The sequence below is a fragment of the Podarcis erhardii genome, assembly GCF_964252035.2.
Source record: "Podarcis erhardii genome assembly, chromosome: 4".
NCBI lineage: Eukaryota > Metazoa > Chordata > Lepidosauria > Squamata > Lacertidae > Podarcis > Podarcis erhardii.
In genome coordinates, this window is record NC_138508.1 from 67,827,273 (window position 1) to 67,853,683 (window position 26,411).

The 26,411-nt window shown below is 42.4% G+C and overlaps 2 protein-coding genes across 8 annotated transcripts in view; one reads left to right on the forward strand and one right to left on the reverse strand.

Moving 5' to 3' along the window:
- The first annotated feature begins 113 nt into the window (after positions 1-113).
- Positions 114-26,411, forward strand: part of CTPS2 (CTP synthase 2) — a 78,861-nt gene continuing 52,563 nt past the window's right edge. For 2 of the 6 annotated variants that reach the window (XM_081859104.1, XM_081859103.1), the window contains exons 1-6: positions 114-230; positions 21,096-21,301; positions 23,978-24,148; positions 25,114-25,214; positions 25,586-25,702; positions 26,300-26,383. In XM_081859104.1, coding sequence (XP_081715230.1) covers positions 163-230; positions 21,096-21,301; positions 23,978-24,148; positions 25,114-25,214; positions 25,586-25,702; positions 26,300-26,383 — 747 coding nt within the window. In that variant the 5' untranslated portion in view covers positions 114-162. Of the gene's footprint in view, positions 231-19,422; positions 19,662-19,771; positions 19,924-19,991; positions 20,092-21,095; positions 21,302-23,977; positions 24,149-25,113; positions 25,215-25,585; positions 25,703-26,299; positions 26,384-26,411 lie in introns of those variants that run through there. The other 4 variants (XM_081859105.1, XM_081859106.1, XM_081859107.1 and 1 more) reach the window with 4 other exon arrangements.
- SYAP1 (synapse associated protein 1) lies at positions 4,995-17,483 on the reverse strand. 2 transcript variants are annotated; one of them, XM_081859135.1, is made up of 9 exons: positions 17,112-17,483; positions 14,923-15,041; positions 12,870-12,936; positions 12,282-12,355; positions 11,838-11,977; positions 10,998-11,140; positions 9,860-9,918; positions 8,677-8,821; positions 4,995-6,416 (listed from the first exon to the last, which is right to left on the reverse strand). In XM_081859135.1, exons 1-9 carry the CDS (start codon positions 17,320-17,322, stop codon positions 6,289-6,291), a joined length of 1,086 nt encoding a protein of 361 aa, XP_081715261.1. In that variant the 5' UTR covers positions 17,323-17,483; the 3' UTR covers positions 4,995-6,288. The 2 variants fall into 2 exon arrangements, with proteins under 2 accessions (XP_081715261.1, XP_081715262.1); XM_081859136.1 differs by lacking the exon at positions 17,112-17,483 and adding an exon at positions 15,967-16,000.

Consider the following 26,411-nt stretch of genomic DNA (forward strand, 5'->3'; position numbering starts at 1 on the left):
GGCTGAAGAGGCGAGTGAGGGAGCGAGCCAAGGACTCGCTCGAGAGACTTCGGACTACAACTCCCAGCATGCCCTCTCGCTTTCCCTCCGCCCGCATTGCTTCGCGGGAGTTGTAGTCCAAGGCGCGCTTCCTTCTCTCGCTGGTGGCGGCGGGGTGCGCACATGTCCGCTGCAGGATGCCTTCCGCTCCTGAGGCGCTTTCTCAGCAAAGCGCCCCACTCCAGGCTGGGGTGAGTCCACTTCATTTTCAGGAGTTGTTTTGTAATCCTGGACAGACATTCCGACGTTTCCTGAAGCTGCTAAGCGTGGAATGCTGGCGGGTGAAGCCCTGGTCTCTCAAGGGGTGGGGCAATTCAGTGTGAACACAGTACCGCGAAACAGCCTCATTAGCATTGCTTTATCCAGGAAGAAATGTACTTCGCATTAAAGGAGTAGCATCAGCAAAGAGGAGGCCTGTAGACTTATTTTTAATATCACGGTTTCACTTCCACGCTTTTAGAACAGTATGCAACTAAGTTAGAATAGATCCCGGAAATTAATGGACCCAAGGGAGTCGTGTCCATTATTTTCAGTGCATCTACTCCAGGTAAGAGTAATTTTGGATACACCCCTAGTGTCCATCTAATTTAAGCACAGTGTAGTAAGTGAACACTAACTTCAGTCCAGGATACTGTTTATACATCTAAAATAAACAAGGTTTATTGAAAGCAGGCGTACAGGGACGGCAAATCCTTATATGTATTCCTGTGTGTAAATCACACCCCTAGTAGTTTCGGTAAGGGAGAAGAATAATATAACCTATAAGACATCCTGCAAGACAAGTTAAGACTCAGCTTGGCTATACCTGCTAAAGGAAAATGTCAGAGATAACGATCCCGATCGTTGAGCCGTGGCCTCTGATTAGTTTACGATCTCAATCAGCCGTTTGCAGCGTCCAGCACACTTCCTTCCGTGCTGCGCAATAAATTCTGCTGTCTCTTTAGCCACGGCTTCGCAGAGTAGCATACAGCGGTGTAAAGCAGTCTTTTTCTCCCTTGCTCCATGCAAGCATACACAGACAGGTTCGTCTATTTACAGCTCTTTATTGGTAGATTTCAGCATCTAAGACCGGGGCTTCTTTCACCCATGTCTCTTTCTCTCAAGACACACAGAGAGAACAACAGAAAGTACAGGAACAAAAAGCTCCTCCTTAGCTTCCTGACGTCAGAAAGTGACGCACATCTCAGAACACTTAACCAGTTAAGTTCTGAACTCTCACACCCCCTCTTGCGTTGCTTTCTGACAAGACCTGTGTAACATCTTCAGCAACACCCTGTGAGATCAATCCCTTCCCCAATGCCTTGCGCCCTCCCTTGGAGTACCTGTTAGGCATCTGTGGAATCACCTCACAACTCTCAGAATCGCACTGTGCGAAACTTACCCACGCACCTGTGGCCTGGTACCTCTCAGGTGGAATACCTTTGGTTGTGCGACTGGATCGCCTGGGCACAAACTCTGGTGTTTCCTCTGGCTCACTGTCACCAGCAGGTGTGACCTCTGCATCACGGGATTCCCCCTCTGACTTAAAGCGTCTTCGAATCCTCTCCATTACACTTACAGGAGAACTAGGCTCACTCTTGGGCTGTCCTTTTCTAACAACTTGTGGAGACGCCCCATCCTGCTCCTGACCTTGGTCAGTGACCTGATCGTCATCAGCAGACTCAGCCTCTCCTTCCTCCTCAACAGAACTGTCCTCTGGATCAGAGAGACATTCTGAAAGAACATCACGCTGTGCAGAAATCTTTGGCCTTTCATCCTGCTCAAAGAACTCAGCGTTTTTACTGATCAGCACCTTACTCTGATCACCTGACGGGTAAGCAAACCTCCATGCACGAGCTTCTGGCTCATACCCACAGAAGATCATTTTCTGGACTTTGGCTCCATCTGGCCCTTGCAAAGCCTTAGGCACAGGGACAACCGCAGGAGATCCAAACTTGCACAGAAAGTGAACCTGGGGTTTTCTGCCATTCAACAAAGAGTACGGTGTGTCACCTACCAGTGAGTTGTAGACACGATTCCAGGTGAAACACACACATCGGACTGCCTCCAGCCAAAACTTTGGAGGTAACCTAGCTTCTGTCAGCATCACTTGTGCAGCCTTAACCAGAGCTTCACTCCTCAGCTCTGCCACCCCCCTCTTACTGGGTGAAGTAACTGTGTAACTTATCCCTCTTTTGTGAAAGAACTGCTGCAAAGCAGAACCAGTGTACTTAGCATTTCTGTCACTTATGATTGCTTTCACCTTGGTGGAGAACCTTAGTTCCACCCCCTCAATCCAGCTCCTGATCAGCTGTGCTGCATCCTCCCTGGATTTGAGACCGTGGGTCCAGGTGTTCTGCGAAAAATCATCCTGAAACGTTAGCAGATACCTGGCCCCCCCTAGACTCTGTTCCCTGACAGGATTGAACAGATCTATGTGTACCAGCTGAAAAGGTTTAGTGGTTACCCGTTCCACCTTTGGGTAACTGCACCCTTTCTTCTTCGCCTGTCTGCAAGTGGCGCAACTAATGGCACGTCCACAATCTCTAATTTTACACCCTCTGGTAACCTCAGGAAGCACTTGCAGTTCTTCTAGAGAACCATGAAAAGTCCTCTGATGCCATACACAAGCACAAGTAACATGAGCGGGAATTGTAGCACGCTGCACCTGTGCTCTCTCAACCTTCCCCTCACCCCCAAGAGACGTTTTAAGAACGAAAAGATCATTCTGCCCCTTCTTAACCTTGGCAAGTACCCTCTCCCCTTTGGAGATTGTGCAGACATCATCCTGGAAACAAACCTGAAACCCTTTTTTCAACAAATAAGGCACAGATAACAAACAATGATGCACCTCTGGGACAACACAAAAATCCATCTGTTCCTGCAAAACAGAAAGATAAACATTAGCAAACTTAGAAATTTTAGCTCTTTGTCCATTTGCAAACTTAACAGTCTGTCCCTGTCCTTTTGGAATTGCCGTGCAATTCCACATCTCGACTGCAGGGGTCTCTGGAACCATGTTGCGGTTAGCTGCAGAGTCAATAACAAAGCTAAGCTCCACACGGCTGTCTTCAAACAAAGCCATGCTCGCAGTGACTTGATAAGACTCTTCCTGTTGTTTACCACGTCGGCCGGACTCAATCCCACGCCTGCCTGCCTTTGCAGGCTTGTTGCCATGGAAACCCGCTTGGTTCCCATGAGAAGTGTCCTTGAAAACATCCTGCCGCGGCTCTGTGCTCCGGTGGGGGCAATTGCGACGCAGACGTTGAACTCCAGTGGAAAAACACTGCCCAGGGCTCCTCCCAGCTGGCCTGGCCTTCCTTCTCCTGGAACGGCGCCTCCCACCAGCCTCGCCCCCTCTGAAGCTCCTCTCCGCTTCAGTGCTTCCTGTGGAAAGTTTCTTAAACTTGCCTTTGGAACTCTTCGCCCCCCCCGATCTGCTCACCAGCGCTCCTACAGGCCGATACATCGGGAAATGGGCCTGCCAGTCCAGCGTCTCCAGGGCTCTGGCCTTCTGCTGAAGCTTCACACAAGCCCTTCAGCACATCCCAGGCAGCCCTTGCTGACTGTACACCCTCCAAATGAGGCCTCAGCGATGCATGAACGCATGCTCTGAGCATATCCAGCTCTTGTTGCATTTTCTGCTGGCTATCTTCAGCCCCACAGCCTGCAACGGCTGCTCCAGCTGCTTGCCAGCTAAGGGGTGTTGCTTTTGGCTCCCACTGGCTTGCTTCCCAAAGCCCATGGACCAGGAACCAGCCCCTTATTCTTTTGCTCCAGGTTGCCCAACTTTTTAAAGTGAGCTTTTCCACCGGTATATCCTGGCTCTCAACCATTTTCTCCCGTTCTCCCAAGGTGCCCCACAAGCTGTACTCACTCAGTACCAGCTGATTCCGGCTCCTGTCCGTGGAGAAACGGCCCAGCTGCTCCGGCTCTCCCTTCCGTGGAGAAACGTTTCCAGCTGCTCTCAGCTTTTAGCTCTGTCTCTCAGCAGCTCTCTTGCCTCTCAGAAGCAGGCAAAAACTCACTCTGCTTTCCGGCATCAGGCTAGACTCACGGAATGCAGCTTCCAACCTCCGGCTAGCTTCAAAGCATTCCAGTAGCTCAAAGCCGACTGCTTTACGAGCGTTGACTGACCTTCCATAACCTCTGAGAGATAACGATCTTTGGAGCCCGATCGTTGAGCCGTGGCCTCTGATTAGTTTACGATCTCAATCAGCCGTTTGCAGCGTCCAGCACACTTCCTTCCGTGCTGCGCAATAAATTCTGCTGTCTCTTTAGCCACGGCTTCGCAGAGTAGCATACAGCGGTGTAAAGCAGTCTTTTTCTCCCTTGCTCCATGCAAGCATACACAGACAGGTTCGTCTATTTACAGCTCTTTATTGGTAGATTTCAGCATCTAAGACCGGGGCTTCTTTCACCCATGTCTCTTTCTCTCAAGACACACAGAGAGAACAACAGAAAGTACAGGAACAAAAAGCTCCTCCTTAGCTTCCTGACGTCAGAAAGTGACGCACATCTCAGAACACTTAACCAGTTAAGTTCTGAACTCTCACAGAAAAGCCCCCACCCCCATCCCAAGCCTAGTTTTGCAACCAGTGTGCCCTTTAAAGGAAAAACGTAATTAATCTAATCTGGCAGTGTGTAACAGAAAACTGCATAGAAACATCTCTTAATAAATATTTTTGGACTTTTAACATTTTTTACATTTTAAAAAAAATAGGGTGTCTATTTTTAAAATTGACAACACCGATTACCACCTCAGATAAATTCTCTTCTAATGCACAGTATCTACTTCATTTTATATGTTTCCATTTTCTATTAGCCTTCTAGTATAGCAGTAGTGTATTACACTATATACATTAGTATAATGATCTTCAGAAGTGCATACTTTACACAAAGCCATGTATTACATGCTCATGTACTTGCTCATGTATTACAGAGAACCAAGCTATTTCCTGTAGGAAAACAACAGCTTATTTTTGATTCTGTGAAATCTTTATTTGGGAGTTAGTAAAAAAAGATGTCTCGTGAATTCTTTACATCTGGACATCAAGCAAAGTTAACATTATGCTTTAGCAACCATCATTTCAGTTACTAGTAACCAGTTTATTCTCCAGCAGTTTGCTCAAAAAATCAAGTTCCTAGTACTTTACATTTTAAACAAAGGCAATAGAAGTCAATTACTGACCCAAAGTTAGATGCGTAGTCTCCTGCAACACTGCTAAATATAACACATTACCTTCCATTCAGTTCTGACCCCTTTATCCAGCTGTAATGTTGTCTTGTCAGTCTAGGATGGCAGTCATATTTTGAATTCTGATTATTCACACTACAGTGTTCCTCCCACACCTTAATAAACATTTAACACTTATGAGTATAGCACTACTCAACCACACCCACAGGCCAAGCCTGAATTTCTTGCTACACTTTGGTTCTACTTTTTAACCTATGCTTCACTCTAAAGTATATTATACATTTTAGCAATTAAATGAAGAGATACTTTTATCCTAAACAGAAGAACTGAACCGTTTTTCTTCTAAAACGCTCTATTATTCTTGGAGTGAAAAAATCCCAATAAAGTAAGTGAACCCTGAGCCAGTTGATGTGCCATTTATGTATATCTTGAGCGGTCATTGTTTTATCTGTCTAGTGACTAAAGTGAGGATAATTGAATCACTGAATTTTTGATTAGCCACACCATATCATCACTCTAAACCTTCACTGCTTTTGATGTCCAGGTGCCAAGGTTCTGCTAAGATAAAAAAAGCTATAGACAAAGCCTGATAACACTTTCTAAGAGAACATATGGTATTAAGGGACTAATACCTAGATGTATTATGAACTTATATTTATAAATGAGCCAAAGGGATCAAAATACTAACATGACTTCCTATTACTTGTAGGAATATGGTTGGAAGTTTTCAATTTTTACCCCAGTACAGAAAGCAGCTCACAAATTATTTTTAAAATTCACTTCCGATTATCCAGTTAACATTTTCCAGCAACTTTTGTTGTTTCATTAACTTTTAAAACTTGCCTCACATGCCACTGGATGATTAACAGTACTTTCAAAGAACTGTTTTTACACCCGATTACATATCACCTGGAGTCCTTCCTTCCTTCCTTCCTTCCTTCCTTCCTTCCTTTCTTTCTTTCTTTCTTTCTTTCTTTCTTTCACAAAGAGCAATTTTATGCCTTAGAAAAGTCTCTGAAGCAAGTATAAAAATGGGTTCACATCAGTTTCCAAAAAACATTTATGCAAAGTGGTTAATTTTCTCCTTGTAGCATTTCCTCTATTTCTTTGTCCCAGTTATCATCTCGTTTTTCTGACTCTGCAACTACTTCATATTCCTGAAGTTCTTGTTGTAGTTCCTTTTCCCAGTCTGCAGTTTCTTCTAAAAACAAAACATATACATGTCACAGGACTGAATAAATATTGCACTATTTTAGTACTAATTTTGCTAATAAGGACTAGTCTATCCACACAACAAAATGTTTTGTACCAGTTCAAATTGCAAGTAAGGGGAAATCACAATTGTTTAAATACTTCTCTACTTTGTCAATTTACACTCTCTTCTCTTTGGCATTCACATTTCCAAGCTTTCTTAAGCATGAACGTGTAGAAAACAAACCTGTACATCAAGAAATTACTGCTATATTTTTGACTAAAATGTTTTCCAAATGCTATGCATTTGGGAATTGCTGGTGTCCCAAGATTATCTAATCACATGCAAGGCATGCCAATTGAAAGAATACTTTGGAAGGGCCAGAGCTGAGCACATACAGAAATAAAACCCTTACTTGGAAGTAAGTTGTATAAAAAAGCTGTTCCCAAATTAGTGACATCTAGATTTCCTTTTCAACACTGTTCTCTTCCTTGGGATATGCACTTCCTATAAACCTAGACATCCAAGTACTCTAAATCTGCAAAACCAGTTTCCTGCACATACTGCTTCAGCCACAGTCCAGGAAATAAAGGATACTGCTGTTAACAATTATGGTAAGATAATTCAAGACTTCAGAATGCAGGGAAGATGAGCAGTGTTAAGAACAGGACACATTTCTAGCTTTGCTTATTATAAACCACCCTGTGAGCTTTGGATAAAGGGTGGTGTAGAAACTTACTAAATAAATAAATAAAATAAGCAAATAAAGGCACAAATCTTACTATTTCAGTTACAGATAGGTAGCCGTGTTGGTCTGCCATAGTCAAAACAAAACAAATTCCTTCCAGTAGCACCTTAAAGACCAACTAAGTCAGTTCTTGGTATGAGCTTTCGTGTGCATGCACACTTCTTCAGATACACTGAAACAGAAGTTTCCAGACCCTTCTATATAGTGAGAAGGTGGGGAGGGGTATTACTCAGAAGGGTGGTGGGAATGGGTGATTGGCAGATAGCTGTGATGAGCCTGTTGACGACTCTCTGTCTGTAGAATTGGACTGTAGACTCTACAGACAGAGACTCTCACCTAAGAGATCTACAGCAAACCTTTTTAGAACTAAAATACCCAACAGATGAAGTTAGACAACAGATCAACAGAGCCAGACTGATACCCAGAGAGAACTTGCTGCAAGACAGACCCAAAAAAGAAAATAACAGAACACCTCTAGTCATCACATACAGCTCCCAAGTTAAAACAGTACAACGCATCATCAGAGATCTACAACCTCTCCTGGACAATGACAGTTCTCTTTCTCAAGCTCTGGGAGGAAGACCTTTCATTGCCTACAGACAGCCACCCAGTCTTAAACAACTCCTAACCCACAATAATACTACAACCAGACCTAACACGGACACTGGCACCAGAGCCTGCAATAAACCCAGATGCCAACTTTGCTGCCACATACACCCGGACAACACCATTACTGGCCCCAACAACATCACACATACCATCTCGGGACTATTTAATTGCTCATCGTCTAACATTGTGTATGCCATAAAATGCCAACAGTGTCCTTCAGCTCTCTATATTGGACAAACAGGCCAGACCTTACGCCAAAGAATAAACGGACATAAATCGGACATCAGGAATCACAAGACAGAGAAACCAGTAGGAGAACATTTCAATCTCCCAGGACATTCTATACAAGATCTCAAAGTAGCTGTTTTACTACAAAGGAATTTCAGAAATAGACTGGAAAGAGAAACTGCTGAATTACAACTTATCACCAAACTCAAAACCATGGAAAAACCTGGTCTGAACAAAGACCTTGGATTCTTATCTCATTATACATGACAAAGCCATTTTTCACCTTTTCACCCCTTGCTTTTTCCTGTAAGACCTATTGCAGTCGTTAAGAGTCGTCAACAGGCTCATCACAGCTATCTGCCAATCACCCATTCCCACCACCCTTCTGAGTAATACCCCTCCCCACCTTCTCACTATATAGAAGGGTCTGGAAACTTCTGTTTCAGTGTATCTGAAGAAGTGTGCATGCACACGAAAGCTCATACCAAGAACTGACTTAGTTGGTCTTTAAGGTGCTACTGGAAGGAATTTGTTTTGTTCTTACTATTTCAGATAGCCTATCCTCTTTGGGTAAGGTGATATTTCTAAAGCTATTTTTGATTCAAATATGGAATATATTTACAAATTTAATATACCCATAATGAGAGGGAGCAGAATTTGCAAGAAGTTGTTGTTGTTTTTTACCTTCTACTATAGTTGTTTCCTTGCTCTTGTCAAGTACAAGTTGTTCAATCTCTTTCCTCAAATCTTCCCGATTCAAGCTGCATGCATCAAAAGCGTCACTCACAAATTCTGATACACCTGGGCTAGTTGAAATTTCTTCTTCCTCCTTAAATTGGAGATGAGAAAGGAAGGAAATCCTTAGTTACAGGAGATGGTGAAGGAATTTAAAAGTGTATATATATATATACTAATATCGTGGGCATTTCTCCTTAATGTTATGCACCATTTTCCTATAGTGAAAGGGAAAACAATGAGGTCACATGCACAGAATCTCTACACAGAACAAAGGCCTAATAGGAATTTGTAAAATAGCTTATCTTCATGAGAATCACCATGGCAGGTAGAAGGGATAGACAAAGTCATTTTGCCCTCATTTTCCTTCTGTATTACTTTCTTAGGAGATATGCAATGCAGCAGAAAGTCAGATGCGGAGAATTTCTGGCCCTCCACATGTTACTAAGCTACAACTCCATCAGTTCCAGCAGACATTGTCAGGGATAGTGGGAGCGGTTGTTGGCATCCATCTGTCTCGAGACAATGGAGTGTGACTCTGGGGATGAAGTCAAACCATTAGCAGCACTGAAGTGACCTCCCCAGGGTGCAAGCCTGGGCAGTGTGCTTGAAGGTCCTGCAACATCTGGAGGGTCAAAGGTTCCTCATACCTGGTGCTGGCTAACATTACAAAAACAGGTACCTTTGTTTTCCAGCTGGAAAGTTCAGCACAGAGCTATGCCCTTGCACTATTCCTTTCCACTATCCCATCCAACATCTGGCATTAATGGTATAAATAAAATACTTGAATCAACCATAGTAAAGTGCAAAGTTTCCCAAAGAGAGGAAGTGCTGTGATACAGGGTTGGGGAAGGGAAAATTGCACTTCAGCTGCTCAGCTAGAACTTGCCAATCATAGGCAATCACTTGATTAAAAGGATGACCTCCTTCGCTCAGGATTCTGAACGTCCTCAAACAGCCACCATTTTAAATCTTGTTTCAGCCAAATTCTTGATTCCTCCAGTACATTTGTTTAAGGGCGTTTGGGAAGCAATTTTGGAGTTGGCCAAACTAACATGCACCTGAAAAACTTAAAGTATAAAAAACGGTTATGCTGTGAATACACATATTAATCTTAAATGGAGAATGTTACCTCTTGAGGCTTTAGCTGAGATTTGATCGCTACGGGTGGTGTCTTTGGTCGTACAGTTTCTAGGAAAAAGACAGAAAGGATAGAATTTAGAAGAGCATTTAAAGCTCAAGTTGTGGCTGAGTGAACAGTGACTCAAACATAACAAGCCAAGTACAAGACACTCACACACTTCCTCCCCTTCCTCTCTCTTTTCACACCAAGGATATTTAAAGCTTCTGGTTCTGATTTGTAACAAGCTGCAGCTTCCCTTTATGAATAGGTAAAATTGTGGTTTGTACAAGCCATGTTATCCAGTTTGATTTTCTGGTTTGTTAACTATGGTTGAACAAAATGTAGTTTGAAGGTTTTTGGTCACAGTTTGCAATGTCTTTGCTTTCTTTTTTGTGGAGTGAAAGAGAAAGAGTGTGTCTGTGTACAAATTCTGTGCTTGCTGCAGCTTATATGCATATGCATGGCTTATTCACATGTCTGATTCCACAATTCTTGACTGGCCTTGATAGCTGAAATGGATTTTGTCATTGCCAGGAGCTACCCATCTCCTTGTCCCTGGCCACATTATACTGTGCTATAATGTGAGATTAGAGATAATACTCTGCTTCCACCTCAGGCTCCAAATTTGGAGCCTTGGTAGTTTGACCTTGTGCTTTCAAGGCACTCCTTGTGTTTCAGTGCAATGGCCAAACCGCTCTATCTTCCCCATAGCCTTAGAGCTAAGGAAGGAACAATGATAATCCGCACCCCCATGTTCAGCTCCTGAGGTAAAAGGCTAGGGCTTCATCCCCACCAAAAGGCAGCAGCACAAGCTTTCATGAAGAGCAAAACTCTCTACATGAAACGATTTTTAATTCTTAACAGAGAAAGTAATATAACTGAATATTGTGAAGAAATTGAACTATAGTCCTGAACTTGTGCTATATTGTGGAAATATGTATCTTAGATTTCTCTTCCTCAATAAGAATATCTGTGGAACTGTAACAGAACTATTTTGCTTGTTCTCAAATTTTTGAAGGCTAATAATTTATGAAACTTCTACCATAAGAAATGTTTAAAAAGTGATGGAGGGAGAAAGTCTGGAATGTGCATTTGTCAGGCAGGTGAGAAAGGAGTCGCCACCCAACATAGTGAAACAAATCTCTACCTGCTAGCTGTCTGTCCTCTTGGCTGCCATTCTGCTCTTTCCTCACGGCTTGCTGTTGTGCAGCCAGTGCTGTGAGCTGTGCAGACTGCTTAATCAGGGAGACACGGTAAAAGTAATTCCTCCAAAACACTTCTTCTTTTACACTGGAGACAACAAAATATATGGTTTTGATAACTACGCTATATAAATATAACATGAAACATGCATGCAAGGTGGGAGTTTACTGTATGCATAGTGGAGGGATGAGTGGAGCAGGAGATCTGCTTCGGTTTCTTCCCCGCAAAGCACCTCGGAAGAGCCGTAGGACCTTCCAGAACAGTATGAGAGATGGCATGGAAAAAGGGGGAATTGACAAAAATCACTCTTCCTACTTTTCCACTGGAAGCCTCTGCTGGATTGGAGTTTGCAGGTGGGCATATCTGGATCCAACCTGATGGCTACAAACCTACATGTATTTGGCCAGGAATAATTCCCATTGGACTAAATGGAACTGGCTTTTGAGTAGTTATACATAAGGTTGTGCTATGAGCTTACACTAAACTATTACTAGCTCTGACAAAGATAAAATAAAATTCCTCAGAGGTAGGCATAACAGTATTTGGCAAGTTAGGTTTCCAAAAAAACAAAACAACAACAACAAAAAAACCTACTGAGAAATAATTTAATGTTCAGGTTTAGATTGTAACTTAAATTTCAGAATATCATGAACTATTTGTTGTCACATTTTAATATACAAATGGAAACGCGATATCAGTAAATATTGCAAGTTACATGAAGTTATTATTTTTACTCAGACTTAAATTGTTAAGCAGCTTATGAAAATGTAGGCAGATCACTCACTGCTTTGGAACAAGATCAAATCTCATTCTGTTCAGAAGTTCATCTTCTTGGAGCATTACCAATGCCACTGGATACATCTGATCAAAGTCAAAATTAAATTGAACCCCAGCTGGTGGGTCACGCAGGAAGTTTCTTCGGTCCTTTGCAAAAATAAATAAATCTATCTGTCAATGGTGAAAATGTTATGCTTCTGTTTCCAAAGAGCACTTGTCAATCAATTACTTTGAAAAGTAACTTATAGTATAAGCAGCTCTGCCAGATACATGGGGAAACCTTTTTCAATAAAAGAAGTCTTTATATCAACAATTAACAAGATCTCACTAAATCCCATCAACAGTTTTATTATTCAACACATCGATGCCTCAAAATGTAAAGTCCTGTTTTAGGTAGGCAAAAAGGAGGAGGAGAAAGAACCTTAAACAGAAACAACACAACACTACTTACAGCTGATAATGCCAGTATTTGTTGCTGAATTGTTTCTTCTTCATTGCTGTCTACCCAAGGAGGCACAGCTGCTTCTGTAAGGAAAAGAGGAGCAAATGTATACTGCATTCAGTATTAGAAGACATGTGAACTACAGGCATTTTTGATTGAAAAAGGCCTCTTGCCAAGATCTGCATGAAAAATGTTCCCAACTAAATTTCATTTTTAGCTGAGGGGATTAGGATGCTCCAGGTGTCCCTCTGGCAGTGTGTGTGCATGGGTCTGCTACCACAGAGATCTCTGCTGTGCCTTCTGAAAGCATAGGGGAATGCATGCTACTACTGCCAGTGTTCCCACTGGCAGAAAGAAATCACTGTTAAGGCTCCAAAACAGGACGCTGCAGTGGTAGGACAGGACCTGTGATGGACCCACTAGGTCCAAAGCTGGTTCATTTCCAAAAGAGGGACCCAATCTAAATACCTGTGCTGTGCCGGCCTGCAACAAAACCCCAAACCCTTACACCCTGGCTGGCAGGGCTGCAGATGCAGCAGGCATTCCATTGCCCTGTGTCTTCCCAGCCCTGGTTCAGAGTAACCTGTTATGCATTACCTGATTTTTTTGTTTGCTGCTGTTGAACAAATTTTTTTTGCTCCTTCTGAAAATCTCCTATAATCGTCTATAAGAAAAAAACAAAGTTATATATAGAACAGCAATTAATTTGCCAGATTACTTGGGATCTCACTGTTGCCAACAACCTATTTACATGTAAAACTGGAATCTATTTGTATTGCCCACAGTCAACCAAATTCCTATCTGTAACATGTATATATCAGATTCCAATAGTACACCCAAATACTTGCACATTGTATAGTGATTTGAATGTAACTGCCTTCAATACAAAGGTTTAGATCCAGACTATGCACAGATGTAACTCCATCCATGCAGCCCTCTTCTGGAGGAAGGTTGGGGAGGCTATTTTCATATATTTGCCCTGCTGCCACCTGAAAATCTCTTCCAAAGGACTGGAGTATGTCCTGGTACAGCAAGGGAGATGGCACAGAGGGCTGTAGGGGGAATTGGCAAAAGAGTCTCTACCCATCTTTCTTCAGAAGGAACCTCCACTGGATCTTGATCTCTTGCTTTCATGAAAGGAGTTCTTCCATTCATGAAAGGTGGGTCTGGAGCCAACCTAAAGAACTTCAGGCTGAGTACTGGGATGCCTCCACATACCTTCCTCTCTTAACCTGTCAGACTCTGCCCCTTTTCTTCTACCAGCATAATTATTTGTTATGATATAGGCATGAGAGGAGAGGAATAACCAATAGTATCCCATAAACTTTTTTTATAAAAAAACACACCTTAAAAAATGTGCAGAGTGTGTGCGCAAGCTGTGATTGAACCAACTGGGAATTTTCTGTTGTCTCTGACAAAAACTGCTAGAAGACCCAATGCAGTTCTTCTTCCAATCTTCTGAGCTAGCATAGGGACACCTACAGTGGTCAGTATGCAGGCTCATGTGTAACAGGTTTCAGAAACAAATAGTTTGAGGGCAGGTTTAACTGACTGCACAGAAGAGAAACATTATCAGATCTCTTTTGTTAATCTTTATATTTCTTAAAAATGTTTGCACAAAGAAACTTGCATAATGTCAACTGTAGCTTTGAAATATAATACTCAAACCATTTATCTCTGTTTAATAAGCTGGGACACCTTTTGCTCTTTTACACAGTTCCTTCCTGGTGTGAGGAAACCTACCAGTTTCCCATTTTGTCCACAGCAGGAAGCAATGGCTGCCACATTTTGAATAGGCCAGGATATTAAAACATAGCTTAATATGTTTAATTTTAAACATAGTTTAATATCCTAAGTTTCTTGGAATCTGGTAACCAAAGCTTCCTAGTTTGGATGAAATGGGAAGCTATAGTTGATTAGAGGCCTTCTGGTTTGATTGTTTGTGCTAAAAAGGAGCTGTGTCATTGGGAAAAGGTTCACTGACATTTTGGTTTAACAAGTCAATGATAGTCAGATCTGGGTCTGTCATGTCATATTTGCTGGAAATGACTACTCTTATTTCTAATAAAACATCATGGAGAACCTTAACTGCTACCGCTGTGTGTAGTTTTAAAACCACAACACATCAAAGGTTCTCATTCTAGACTGGTGTTTCAAGATTTGGTGCCTGCAGACTGTACATTATAGTGTCAACAAGTTTCTAATTGCTTTCAGTCCCGCATACTACCTTTGATAAACACAAACAACTGTGAAAAGGCAGCATAAATATCAAATATTGGCCTAACGCATAATATTTTTTGCAACACAAATTGATATATTTCTTGTAAACTGCTTACAGTTGTTCCAGGATATTTCCTGTGTGTGCTTGGTTTGCCTGAATTATATTACTGCATTATTAAGTATAAAAATTTAAACGAGTGGTACTGATTAATTAATGTGTTTAAAATATTCCTAAATTACCGGTAGCTCAATGAAGTTTTTATTAGCTGCTGATCTGGCTTACATTTCAGTTTTTCTTCCTTGAGTACAGTGCTTGATCAAAACACTTAATTGGCACTAAACCCATCGTGTCAATAGCCTTAAATATAAGTAGAATATGCAAGATCAGATACCAAATTTATTAACAAATTATTTACAGCAGAAAAGTTACCTTGTCAATTATATTTTCTATTTTTCCTTCTTCTACAGACTTCTTTATAGTTTGTGCCGTTTCAGCAACTGACTCAGATATCTTTTTTGTGGCAGTAGTGGCAAAACTGAAGAGATAACCTTTTGGAAATAAGACAATTAAATTTTTCTTTATTACAAAGTCTTTAAGATATGCTGCATAATAACCTACTAGGGCCTTACAGAGTCAAGTTATTTACTTCTTCCAATTCCTAGAATGGAATTCTAGGAATTGGAAGAACTGAACCAATTCTGTGGTCTAATGTGCAGGCCTTGAGGCATTTTTGGAAGCCCTCAGCAACAATTCACACCCCCCCACCCCCCACCCCTTGCCTTGTGCTGCCCTCACCAAAGCCAGCCCTCAGCAACAATTCACACCCCCCCACCCCTTGCCTTGTGCTGCCCTCACCAAAGCCAGGTGAGGGATGAGCTTTGGTAAGGTGGTGTGAGGGCTCTGACAGGGTACTAGAGCCCTCCCCTCTCCTTCCCAAAGCCTGGTACCTTGCCTTTGGTACCTTCTGACTTTGATCTTTCAAATTTCAGCAGTGCCCTCTGTGAGGCCAAAATTCGGCGCCCCCAGTCTTCTTGACTTTAATTTTGCTCAGTTCACTACATCATAGTTGCAATACTCTGCAGTGCCCCCTAGGCTCAGTGCCAAATGCAGCTGAACTTGTCACGCTGCCCTAAATCCACCTTTGGCCTCACCCAGCTTTGGGAATGCAGCACGAGGGGTTTGGGGGGTGTCAAATTTTTTGCTTCCCTCCCCACGTGATAAGGCAATGTGTGGCCTGTGGATTCCATTTCGAAGTATTCTTGCAGCCACTTGACATGAAAAGTTGGGCCACCCTGTCCTAGAAAATCACATGATATTGATGCACAGGCCACATTAATTTCCCTCAACCTATTTTGTGTGTGTGTGTGTGTGTGTGTGTGTGTGTGTATGGCAGATGTGAGGAATTCTGGACTGAGCATTTTGCACAGTGGGAGAGAGCAATGTGTATTATGTAAAAAATTAAGGTAACAGTACCTTTTCCAAGATGCTGCATTTGAAGCTGCACTACAAGTACACAGCAATAGAAAAGGAATCCATTATGAAGACAATCTGTTTTGCAGACATAAAAAGCTAACATTTATCTGTATCACTGATAGCCTAATGCCTTATTTTAGCTGTATTTGTTGTTACATTAGGAAAAATCTAACTACTCTGGAATTAGTGCTTTATTGCTTACTATCCATTCCTCAGTTGTAATTTAAAGTCAATTGTGGTAGTTTCTATTAAATTCAAAGCAAATAATGACAATTTAGTAAAGCTCAAAATGTTGATAGAGAAATCTAGTTATGTTCAGAGAAGTCACATACTACAGTACTTTTAATAAATCAAGCGGTATCATTATTGCAAATTGGAAAGGACCAACAGGGCTTGCATAAAGATACAGTACTGTTATTTCCCTTTAATAACACATCCAAAGACCATAATTTTGAAGTGTTCCTATTTTTAAAGAGTCATACCCCACGAAAACACTAGGCACAAAGCTGACATCCCACTGTTTTTGTTAATGTCACTTATGTTCCGTTACAGTTCCATACATCTTAAAACTTATCTGTTTTAATGAAATATCCACGGCATGACATTTCTTTAACCTTTTCTAGTGTCCCTGAAAGAGGTGAGTGATTTGCGTTTTCCCCGTGCTTCAAAGATGCAACTCTTTAGGAGATGCTGGGGTGCTCACTGAAGGAGAAGCAATAATTTCAAGGGGAAGTTTGCTCAGAAATAAGGCCCGCAGAAGTGGGTGAAGCTTACTCCCCGATTCCTTGCACATACGACTACTTAGCTGCAACCCACAATCCATATTAACAGAAGCCGATGCAACTTCCACGGAGTTAAACAGGCTACAGGCTGCTGCTCTGAAAGCCGCACTTAGGTTGGCAGTAATCCCTAGTGAGCACACTCCTGCGAAGCTCCACGCTGCGCAAGTGCACGTCCAGGGGGGCTTAACTCCAAGCAACTGCGAAGAGGGTACCTGAGCAGGTGGCTTGCTACATTCATAGGGCGGCTGTGGGGGTTTAGTTATATGAGCTGGGCAAGTTTGAAGGGATGCTTTGGGAATCTGGACGGGAGGACGAAAGGCCTTTGGGGAAAGGGCGTTAAAGGGGAGCAAGGGAGACACTCACTGCCCAGCCCCTTCGCCTGGTTCAGAAGCGGGTCCGAGTCCCTCTGCAGCTCCACCTGCTCCGGGCTCCGCACTGCCGCGTCCCCTCCAGTCCCCTCTTCTCTTTCCTCGGCAGCAGCAGCAGCAGCTCCGGCTTCCCCTTCGAGGAGAGGCGGCTTCTCTTCCTCGCCTTCCCGGCTCATGCCGAACCAGCCGCTCAGGCCGCGCAGCATCCTGACCAAGTGGGGAAACGCCGCCCCCTTCGAGCAGGTCGCCTACTAATGCAGCGCCAAAGCCCCGCACTCCCCACCCCTTCAACCGTTTCCAACGACTTCACGGGAACGGCGCCCCTTCCTTAGAGCAAGGCAACGTTGTTTGTTTCCGGAAAAGGGTGCTCGGCTACTTCCGAGTTACGTCACCCCGACGCGTCACCGCGGGCACCGACGCTCTAGGCTTCCTCTCCACGCCTCCAAATGGCTTTGGCTGGGTATAGTTTTATTGTCGATCCCGCACGTGTGCGTTTGTTCGAAAGAGCTCCTTCCTTCGACAATGTTAAGATTGTTTCTTCAAAAAGAAATTTTTGAGACGTGATCTATTTATACCTTGCATTTAGTAATGTTGTAGTGGAAGTCCCCCCCCCCCCAGCCTTAAATGCAATATCTTTAGGCGAGCCTACGAAGAACCAGGCTGCAGCACCAGAAAGAATGAGGCTAGCCTGCGCTTAACGTGGGCACAGCACAGGGGAATTTACTTTCAAACAAACATGCAGAGGATTGCACTGAAAGGAACTGTAGCCCACAAAAGTGTGCATCATAAATACGTAATGGTGCAACACTACGCTTGTCTTCTCAGGATGCCCCACTTAGTTCAATGGGACTTGTTCACAGGTGTGCATTGGTCTGCTGCCTTATTAGACTTTCAGCTATTACAACTCTCTTTTGCCTTTTTTTTACTGTAGCAGATTCCCTTCTGAAGGTTTTCAGCAGTGATTACTAGTCATCCTACATTAATTGTGGTTTAATAAATTGAACTTCAGTTCCCATCCTGAACACTGTTAAGGAGCACTATTGCTAAAGGGACTAGTCAAGGCTGTCACACTAGAGTTTTGTGCCAAAAAAGGAGCAATTATAATAGAGCAAATAATGAAAAGCACAAATGAATAATTAGTTCCCAGAGATTGTCCAAAGAGATCTCAGGATAAACTAGCACATGATACAGCCATCTCTTCAATCCCGTAGATTTAAAAGGAGAATCAAATGCATGCTAGTAAAGCTGCAATCTATGTGCATATTATAGGGAGTAGCTCCTAGTAAACTTGTTCTTGGCCATATAAAACATGCAGGATTGTGTTGTGACCCTATAGCTTGGTACTAAGCATATTAACAGTGCCCCCAAGGCTATTGGATGGGTGGCTGAGGGGAACTTTAGCTGTCCCGGTTGCTGGACTCCAACTCCCATATTTCCCATTGGCCAATGCTGACTGATGCTGATGGAGTCAAACAGTATCTGAATGGCCACTGGTTCCTACATCTGTCTCAAGGTAATAACTGAGTGGCTGAATATTCAAAAATCATATATTTGCCTTTAGTGTAGGCCAAGGGACAATATTATAAAGCAGACATCTGCTATGGATTCCTAGGTCTTTGCAAATCATTCAGCCTCTTTCATAAAAATGGGCCTTAATACACTTCTATTCCACTCCTGCTTCTTCCCTGGTGAGGAGTGGGCACCATTTTGTCATTCGCCTCATGTGCCAAAATGTATTGAGCTGGCCGTACGTATTGATTTTGTGGGCCAAAAAACTCCGACACAGATGGCAGGCAGCCTGTGGCACTGGTACTCCATAAGTTGCAGGAGCAGCTGAAGAAGGTCTTGGGGACCTGGTTATGGTGCAAAGCCAGCCCTCCTCCTTCCTTGCTGCCTACCTGTCGCCTCAGTCACCCACAGAAGTGATTCTCGCATCACTCTGCATGCGAACAGTGCACAAATCTGCCCTGTGGGCAAATCTGGTGGCTCCCATGCATGATAGAAAGCGAGTGTCATTATTAACAGGTTACAGGTAGGTAGCCATGCTAGTCTGCCATAGTCGAAACGAAATAAAAATAAAATAAAATAAAAATATTCCTTCCAGTAGCACCTTAGAGACCAAGTAAGTTAGTTATTGGTATGAGCTTCCGTGTGCAGGCACACTTCTTCAGATACACTGAAACAGACCCTTCTATATAGTGAGAGGGTGGGGAGGGGTATTACTCAGAAGGGTGGTGGGAATGGGTGGCGGCGAACGGCGCTGCCTCTGTGCGCGTGCAGAGCGCGTTCCGCCTCATTCCTTCTGGGGTTAAGAAGGCAGGACTTCTGCGCCTCAGGGACCCGTTTTCCTTTTCTGAAGGAAAAAAACAACGGCGGCTGGGCTTGAGAGTTTTGAGCCCCCCCCCGCCCCCTCTAGCGGCCGCTTGGGATAGGGCTCCTGCGAAAGCGGCCGTCTCCTTGCAACCAGCCGGCGGGGAGGGGGCGGCGAGGGCCGGGGAACTTGGCTGCGACGGCGACGCCGCTTCTAGGACTGCGCCGGGCGCAGGTAAGCGGCCTCTCGGGCCTCCCCGCCAGGGCGAGCGCGCTGGCTCTCCTGAGCGACCACCGGAGGCCCCTGCGTCACCCGAGGGTCCCGGCGGCGGCCGGAGGAGAAGCGCCGGCCAAGTCCCTCTCCCGCCCCCTGGGTGGCAGTGGGCGCCCGGTCCCGCGGCCATGGCGGCTGGCTCCTGGGGTTCCTAGAGCAGGCAAAGCAAAGCTCCGGGCCCCCTCCTGGCTTGGATCCCTCCTCTCCGCGACGGCGAGAACAGGTGCAGGATTCGGGTCCAGTTCCTCGACTACCGCCCACACTCAAATTCCCGGGAAGAGAGATTCTTTTCATACGCCACACTTTATTATAATAGAGTCCCTTCCAGAGCGAGATTATTTATTGATTGTTTTTCTTGTTCCGCGGTTCGCCCTCCAAACAACCCTGTGAGGTAGCTTGACCTGGGAGATGGTGACTGGCCCGGCCCTTGCTGTGCCCCAACAGTACAGCCGCTGCGCTATTATACATGCTTGTTCAGCTTTGGCGCATTTTTAAAAAAGGGCACTGCTGCGCCACAAAACAAGTATTTATTTGTTAATAAATAATTCGTTGCAAGGGTGGATAATTAAAACTGTGGAAGGACCCATCTGGAGGGCCTCATCCCTGGCATTGGCAGCTGTTCCCTAGGATGCCAAATAAGTGTTTTTCCCAGAGATGCCAGGGATTAGACCTGAGACCTTGTGCAAGCAAAGCATTTGCTCCACCACTGTCCATTTAGCTCAGTATTTTGCCTTTCGCAATGCCTCATGTCCAAGAACAAGAGTACTGTACTGTGAGTGGACCCTTTGGAGTTCCTTGTTCAGGGTTTTAGGGAGCCAGCCATACCTTCTTTCAGAATTCTCAGTTCTGTTGCTCCCAATCAAGTTTAGCAATCTGTGGCCCCTCACCATACGTAGTCCTCATTGGACTGTTATGTTTCCCCCCACCACTTTAACATTTATTGTTAAAAAGATTTTTTTCTACTATTGTAAGCTTTGAGGCACCCTCTCTCTTCTTTTTCATTAGCCCAGTTTTGGCTACATAGCTGTCATTAACTTAGCACATAAATTTGTTGATTGTCGATATGATTCCTGTCATTAGGAATACAGTGGTACTTCAGGTTAAGAACTTAATTCGTTCTGGAGGTCCATTCTTAACCTTAAACTGTTAAGTCTGCCTTGTTGCTGGTGATGTTGAAGGTCCTGTCTTTAGAAATTTATCTGTCCTTCCTTGAACCTATGTATATTGCTGTCTTCTGGTGTCAATGAAGAATTTTAGAACAACATAAATTTCACACGGAGTTCCATGAAAAGCGTGAAAAATACTTTTCCATATTGAAAATAGCTCCAGCTTTTCTTCTTTTTATAGGGAAATTCATAGTATTTCATAAGTTCACTTTTAACTCTTCATTTTTAGATTTCAAGCTCAAGTACCACAGTGTATCCATAATTATCCCATGAAGTACATCCTGGTAACTGGTGGTGTCATCTCAGGCATTGGTAAAGGAATTATTGCAAGCAGCATAGGCACCATCTTGAAATCATGCGGTCTACGAGTTACTGCAATCAAAATAGATCCTTACATTAACATAGATGCTGGAACCTTCTCGCCATATGAACATGGTACGAGTGACACAAACTTCTTTTCCCTGCAAATTTGGTTGCATTCCTTTTTATTGAGAAATTGATCTCTTTTTCTTTTTTGGAATATGAAGCTGTGAAATATCCGATATATAGATACTTCAGTATTGTATTTATGCATGACTGTAGAAACAGAAGTCATGCTGAGTTCAATGAGGCTCCTAAAACTGCAATCCAATGCACATTTAACTACGAGTAAGTCTCATTGAACTCGGTAGGACTTATGTCTCAGTAAACACACTTATCTTGCATTTCTCTCAGTCAACTGCCCAGTGTAATATCTACTTTAACATGTGTTAATCTTGTGTAGGATTGGTTCACATTTGTTAGGATCTAGTTCTTCTCCTGCCAGCCCTCCTACATCATTACCCATCTTCTGTCCTTATGCACTGGGTTTTTTCTGAAACATCTGAACTGTGTATAGAGATTTCTGAATTGGATTTGGTCACTGCAGAGTTTCTTGACTCATGACATATGAGAATTAGGGGAAGGGGGAGGCGTTGCTCTTGCTTTGATTATCACTAGTAACCTCTGATTCAGCCTAAGCCTGCATAACTTTTGATGTTGATGTAAACTAGTTATATATTGTCATAAATTTGGGGGGAGAGGAGAGATCCCCCTAAACCCATGAAATTAATGAATGTCAGAATCTAGTTAATATTTGTACTACTGAAGGGAAGATTCCAGGCCAGTGGAAAAATACAGGCTAAGCTTCCTTTCCAAGTAACCTCCACAGAGGTTAACGTGACAAAAGGTGTTGATGACCCACATCCAAGAGGAATCCTTGGGCCTGGGCAGACAGGAGTTGCTTAGATGACAGGGAGGGGGCAGGTTATACTCACAGGAAAAATGTTCCTGTAGAAAACTAGGTTTGGAATAGCAGATGGATGAGGAGGAGTTATTTGGGAAAGAGGTGTGCTGGGAAGAAGGACAGCAAAGGCAGATCTATCTTGGTAGACTGGCTGAACAAAGGCTGGGAGAGATGCTTTGGAGTCCAGTGTTGCAGTGCTGTGGGAAACAAACCCCTCTTGAGATGACCATGCTGTAAGATCTGAACTCCCTCCATCCAAATTCAGGTATAAATATGTGAATAAATCATATGCTGCCACATCTTGATTCTCAACAGAAACACAAACCTGTGGTGAGCACCTGGAACCCCCTGTAATCTTGCTACCACTCAGCAGAGTTTGGGGGTTGGCGTGCCACCTATGTAACAATAAACTGAGGAGTTAGATTTAAAGCACCAGAATGGTGTGCGGTTTGGTGATTCTGAACCTTGGCCTCACTCACCCCCAGTGACTTTTTCTTTCAGACAGGATCACTTTTACTATTTGAGCCTGTTTGGAGGAAAGGTCTCTCAGGGTTTGATGAACTTTGGGAGTAGCTGATGGGGAAAGTTCAATATCCCCCACCCATGTGTTCCTTTTGCATTATAAATCAAGTGTTTTCCACTATTGAGGCCAGTCCATATTTGAAGACAGGTCTATCACAATCATGTCTAATTTGGGCCTCTGTTTTCTATGTGGTTCTAATCAGGTTTACTAGAATAACTGGGACTTGTGAACTAATATAATCTTGCTGATAAAAGAAAAGGTATTACGGTAACTTGCAGACAGAGGTTACAAGGACATAGCTACTAAGACGGAACGACTAATTTGTAGGATTTTTATTCTCATACATTACAGGGTAATTAGTTGAGATTTATTGTTAAGAATCTCAACAGCATAGAATCACTCAAAAGAGCTGGCTGTAAAATGTGATGCATTTTATATTAGACCTAATGTAGTAGGTGAATTTTTAACAGTAGCCTTTGGCACTGACATCTGTGACATACGATTTCTGGTAGAGGTAGCTGACCGTGGTAATGCAGATCATGGAATATATTTTATGACTTAACTAATTATTTTTATTTTGTAAGAGATGATGCAAGGTGGCCTTTCTGCTGAGCTAATCATTCTTTTTGTGTTAGTTAATTTCTCCTTGACCCAAGCATACAAGAAGAAAATGTGTCAGGGCATTAAGGATATATGATAGGCCCAGAACAGAAAAACAGTGTGGGGAAATGGAAATCCCTTTTCAGCCTCATTCTAATATATAATGAATGTATGTTCATGTAATTTCATGGATTTGGATATTTTTACCAAATAATTCCCCCCCCCCCCATGATTTTACTAAAATAGGTGGAGTCTGTCCCCCCTCCATCCCGAAATGGTATTAAGATTTCTCCAAGTTGTTTACAATGCATCTGCTAGTGGAAATTAGTTTTGTTTTTAGCTTATTTTTAGCTTATACATTGCCTTTCTTCTACTAAGAAATTACCTCCGTTCAACATCAATACTTTTGAAATATGTACTGTGTCTCCTAAAAGTAACTTGGCCTTCTGTCTTATTTTATGTTTTTGTGCTTCTTGTTACTTTTGTATTGACTTTGATTTTTTTTAAAAAAATTTTTTAACGTACTTAGAGCAGACCTTTACTTCTCTGCGCACTGAAACTAGTAAAAGCTCCTGGTTCACAGTCAAACATAAAACGCATATTCTTTAATTTGGACATATAGACGGATGTACTTGAAATATATGTTTGTGCATAACATTGTGAGATTGAAGAATAAAAATGTATGTTTCACCAAAATATGTAAAAGCATGATTTGTTTCTTTAGGTGAAGTTTTTGTTCTAAACGATGGTGGAGAAGTTGACCTTGACTTGGGAAACTATGAACGATTCTTGGATATTAACCTTTACAAGGATAACAACATCACCACTGGAAAGATCTATCAGCATGTCATCAATAAAGAAAGGCATGGAGATTACATGGGGAAAACAGTTCAAGGTGCTTTATCATATTTCTATTCTGCCCTCCCTTCCTCCCTCTATCGCCATCCCAATTTATCTTGTTGACAACAACCCCTGGGTGTTAGATTAGACTGAGAGATTGTGATTTGGCCAAGGCCACCCAGCGATCTTTGAGCAGAGGTCTGATCATAGGACTTCCAAATCCAAAGTCTTCAGTCATCTTCATATGGATTAGTTTAGTGTCTCGTAACCAAAGTGTGGTATAATTGCCAAAAGTTTTTTAAAAATTCTTTATTTATTAGCTTAGTGTTCAAAACACACACCTAATGTATTTGACTGATGAAATAATCTTTGCAGGGCTGGCATCCCACTGTTGCCATATTTGTCTCTGCGATACTGTTTTCTTATTTAAATGCATAACCTTTCCTGGATGCCAAGTAGCAATAAAACTGTTCAAAATGTTGAAAGCAAATGATGACGACGTATGTACAGTATTTACAGAGGCATGTTTTAAAAATCTTATGCAGAAGTGTTCAAACCCACTTTACCAGTGTTTCTAATAGTATAAAACCAGCCCAAATTTTGTGAGTTCCAACATTTCACTAGCTGATACTGTGGGATTTCTCATTCCTTTTCTCCCTCCTGAATCACCCTGTTAGCTTTCCCCCAGGTTGCATCAGATAGTCCCCCAAACCTCTAAGCATATTGTTTCCTCCCTCCTAAAGAGGAAATCATGTTTGTGCAAGAAGTAGTCTGTTGCACAAGTGAGATGCTCCTCCTAGATATAATCCGTTGCATTTGTATTTTATTTTCACTTCATTTATTCTTTTTTACTTTGGAGTTTTTGAGGGACCTTTTCAGATTCATATATGAAAGGAATTTGCTATAGCTTTAAATGCTTTTTATTCTAATTTAATTGGATTGCATCTGATTTTTACTTGGAACAGAGTTGTATCTTGTCATGCATTTTTCGCCTTTTCTAGCATTTGGTTTGCCTTGCAGTTGTCCCACATATTACTGATGCTGTTCAAGAATGGGTAATGAATCAGGCAAAGGTTCCTGTGGATGCTGATAAGAAAGAACCACAGATATGTGTAATTGAGGTAAGTAAGAAATTATGTGAAATAGTGGATAAAGACAGGGTTTGTTTTATTATGTGAATGCAGAGTGTTTTTCCTCATTGGTTTTATTCTGTCATTCTAAAGCTACTTTGATTAACTGCAAGGAAATAATTATTAAACAATCATTATTTATTGCTATTTCATACGTGGGTTGCATTACAGAAGAAGTTGTCATATCAGTCAGTAGCCACCACTCATTGACCTATGTTATTTTTGGCACTCTGCATAGGATGGTAGTTCTTTCCTTTTTTAAAAAAAGCAACACTAAACTAAAATTGAAGCATAAAGAGGTGATAGGAGTCAATTTCCTTTCGTGTTGCTCAAACTAGTTGACTATAGATATTCCTTTTCAGCTGGGTGGAACTATTGGAGATATTGAAGGAATGCCTTTTGTAGAAGCTTTCCGACAATTTCAGTTTAAGGCCAAAAGAGAGAACTTCTGCAATATCCATGTCAGCCTTGTACCACAAGTAAGTCATTTTCATACTCTATTGTGCATTATTGTTTTACACATCTAATTTTTTTTGGAAAATATTAATATAGGTTATTTTTAAGGACCGTGAACAACGAGCAAATTACATTAACTTGGTGATAGATGCGCTGATACCTGTTCCTCTTATTCTCACCTAGGTTTGGTTGCGAAAAATATAGTATCTTTTGGGGAAGGTTTGAGAAGCTAAACATTTATTTCAGCTGATGAAATAGAATAAAACCTAAACATTTTAGATGGATGGCACTGAGCCTTATTACAGATTTTAAGCAATCATTTAATATAAAATAATCCACTAGCTGTAGACACGTTACTCTGTTTGAAGATATGCTTTAAGAAGTCTGGGAGACTGTATGACTCCTTTTTAGAGAAGTCCAACATGAATCTGTGGCTTCATACTAATGAGACAAAGTAGTATACAACTCCTACTGTGGAAGTTTGTGCTCAGGAAACCATAGAACAAATCATTAAAGCAGAGAAATAGCTACTTTAGTGGCTTCCGTGCATATTAATATATTTGCCTATCAGATTTTAATTTTGCAATGGCAGTCAGTGGCACAAAACATTTATTTTTCAGCCTAATGCTACCGGAGAACAGAAAACAAAGCCTACTCAGAATAGTGTCCGGGCTTTAAGAGGGCTTGGCCTTTCTCCTGACTTGGTGAGTTTGATAAAATTTTACAATATCA

What these genes read in the sequence shown, in the direction of transcription:
- SYAP1 (XM_081859135.1), bottom strand. Translation starts at nt 17,322, where the DNA reads ATGCTGCGCGGCCTGAGCGGCTGGTTCGGCATGAGCCGGGAAGGCGAG. An exon ending in GCAGCAAACAAAAAAATCAG is followed by an intron (nt 12,356 to 12,869) that starts GTAATGCATAAC and finishes TTTTCCTTACAG; the next exon opens with AAGCAGCTGTGCCTCCTTGG. An exon ending in CTCAGCTAAAGCCTCAAGAG is followed by an intron (nt 8,822 to 9,859) that starts GTAACATTCTCC and finishes CTCCAATTTAAG; the next exon opens with GAGGAAGAAGAAATTTCAAC.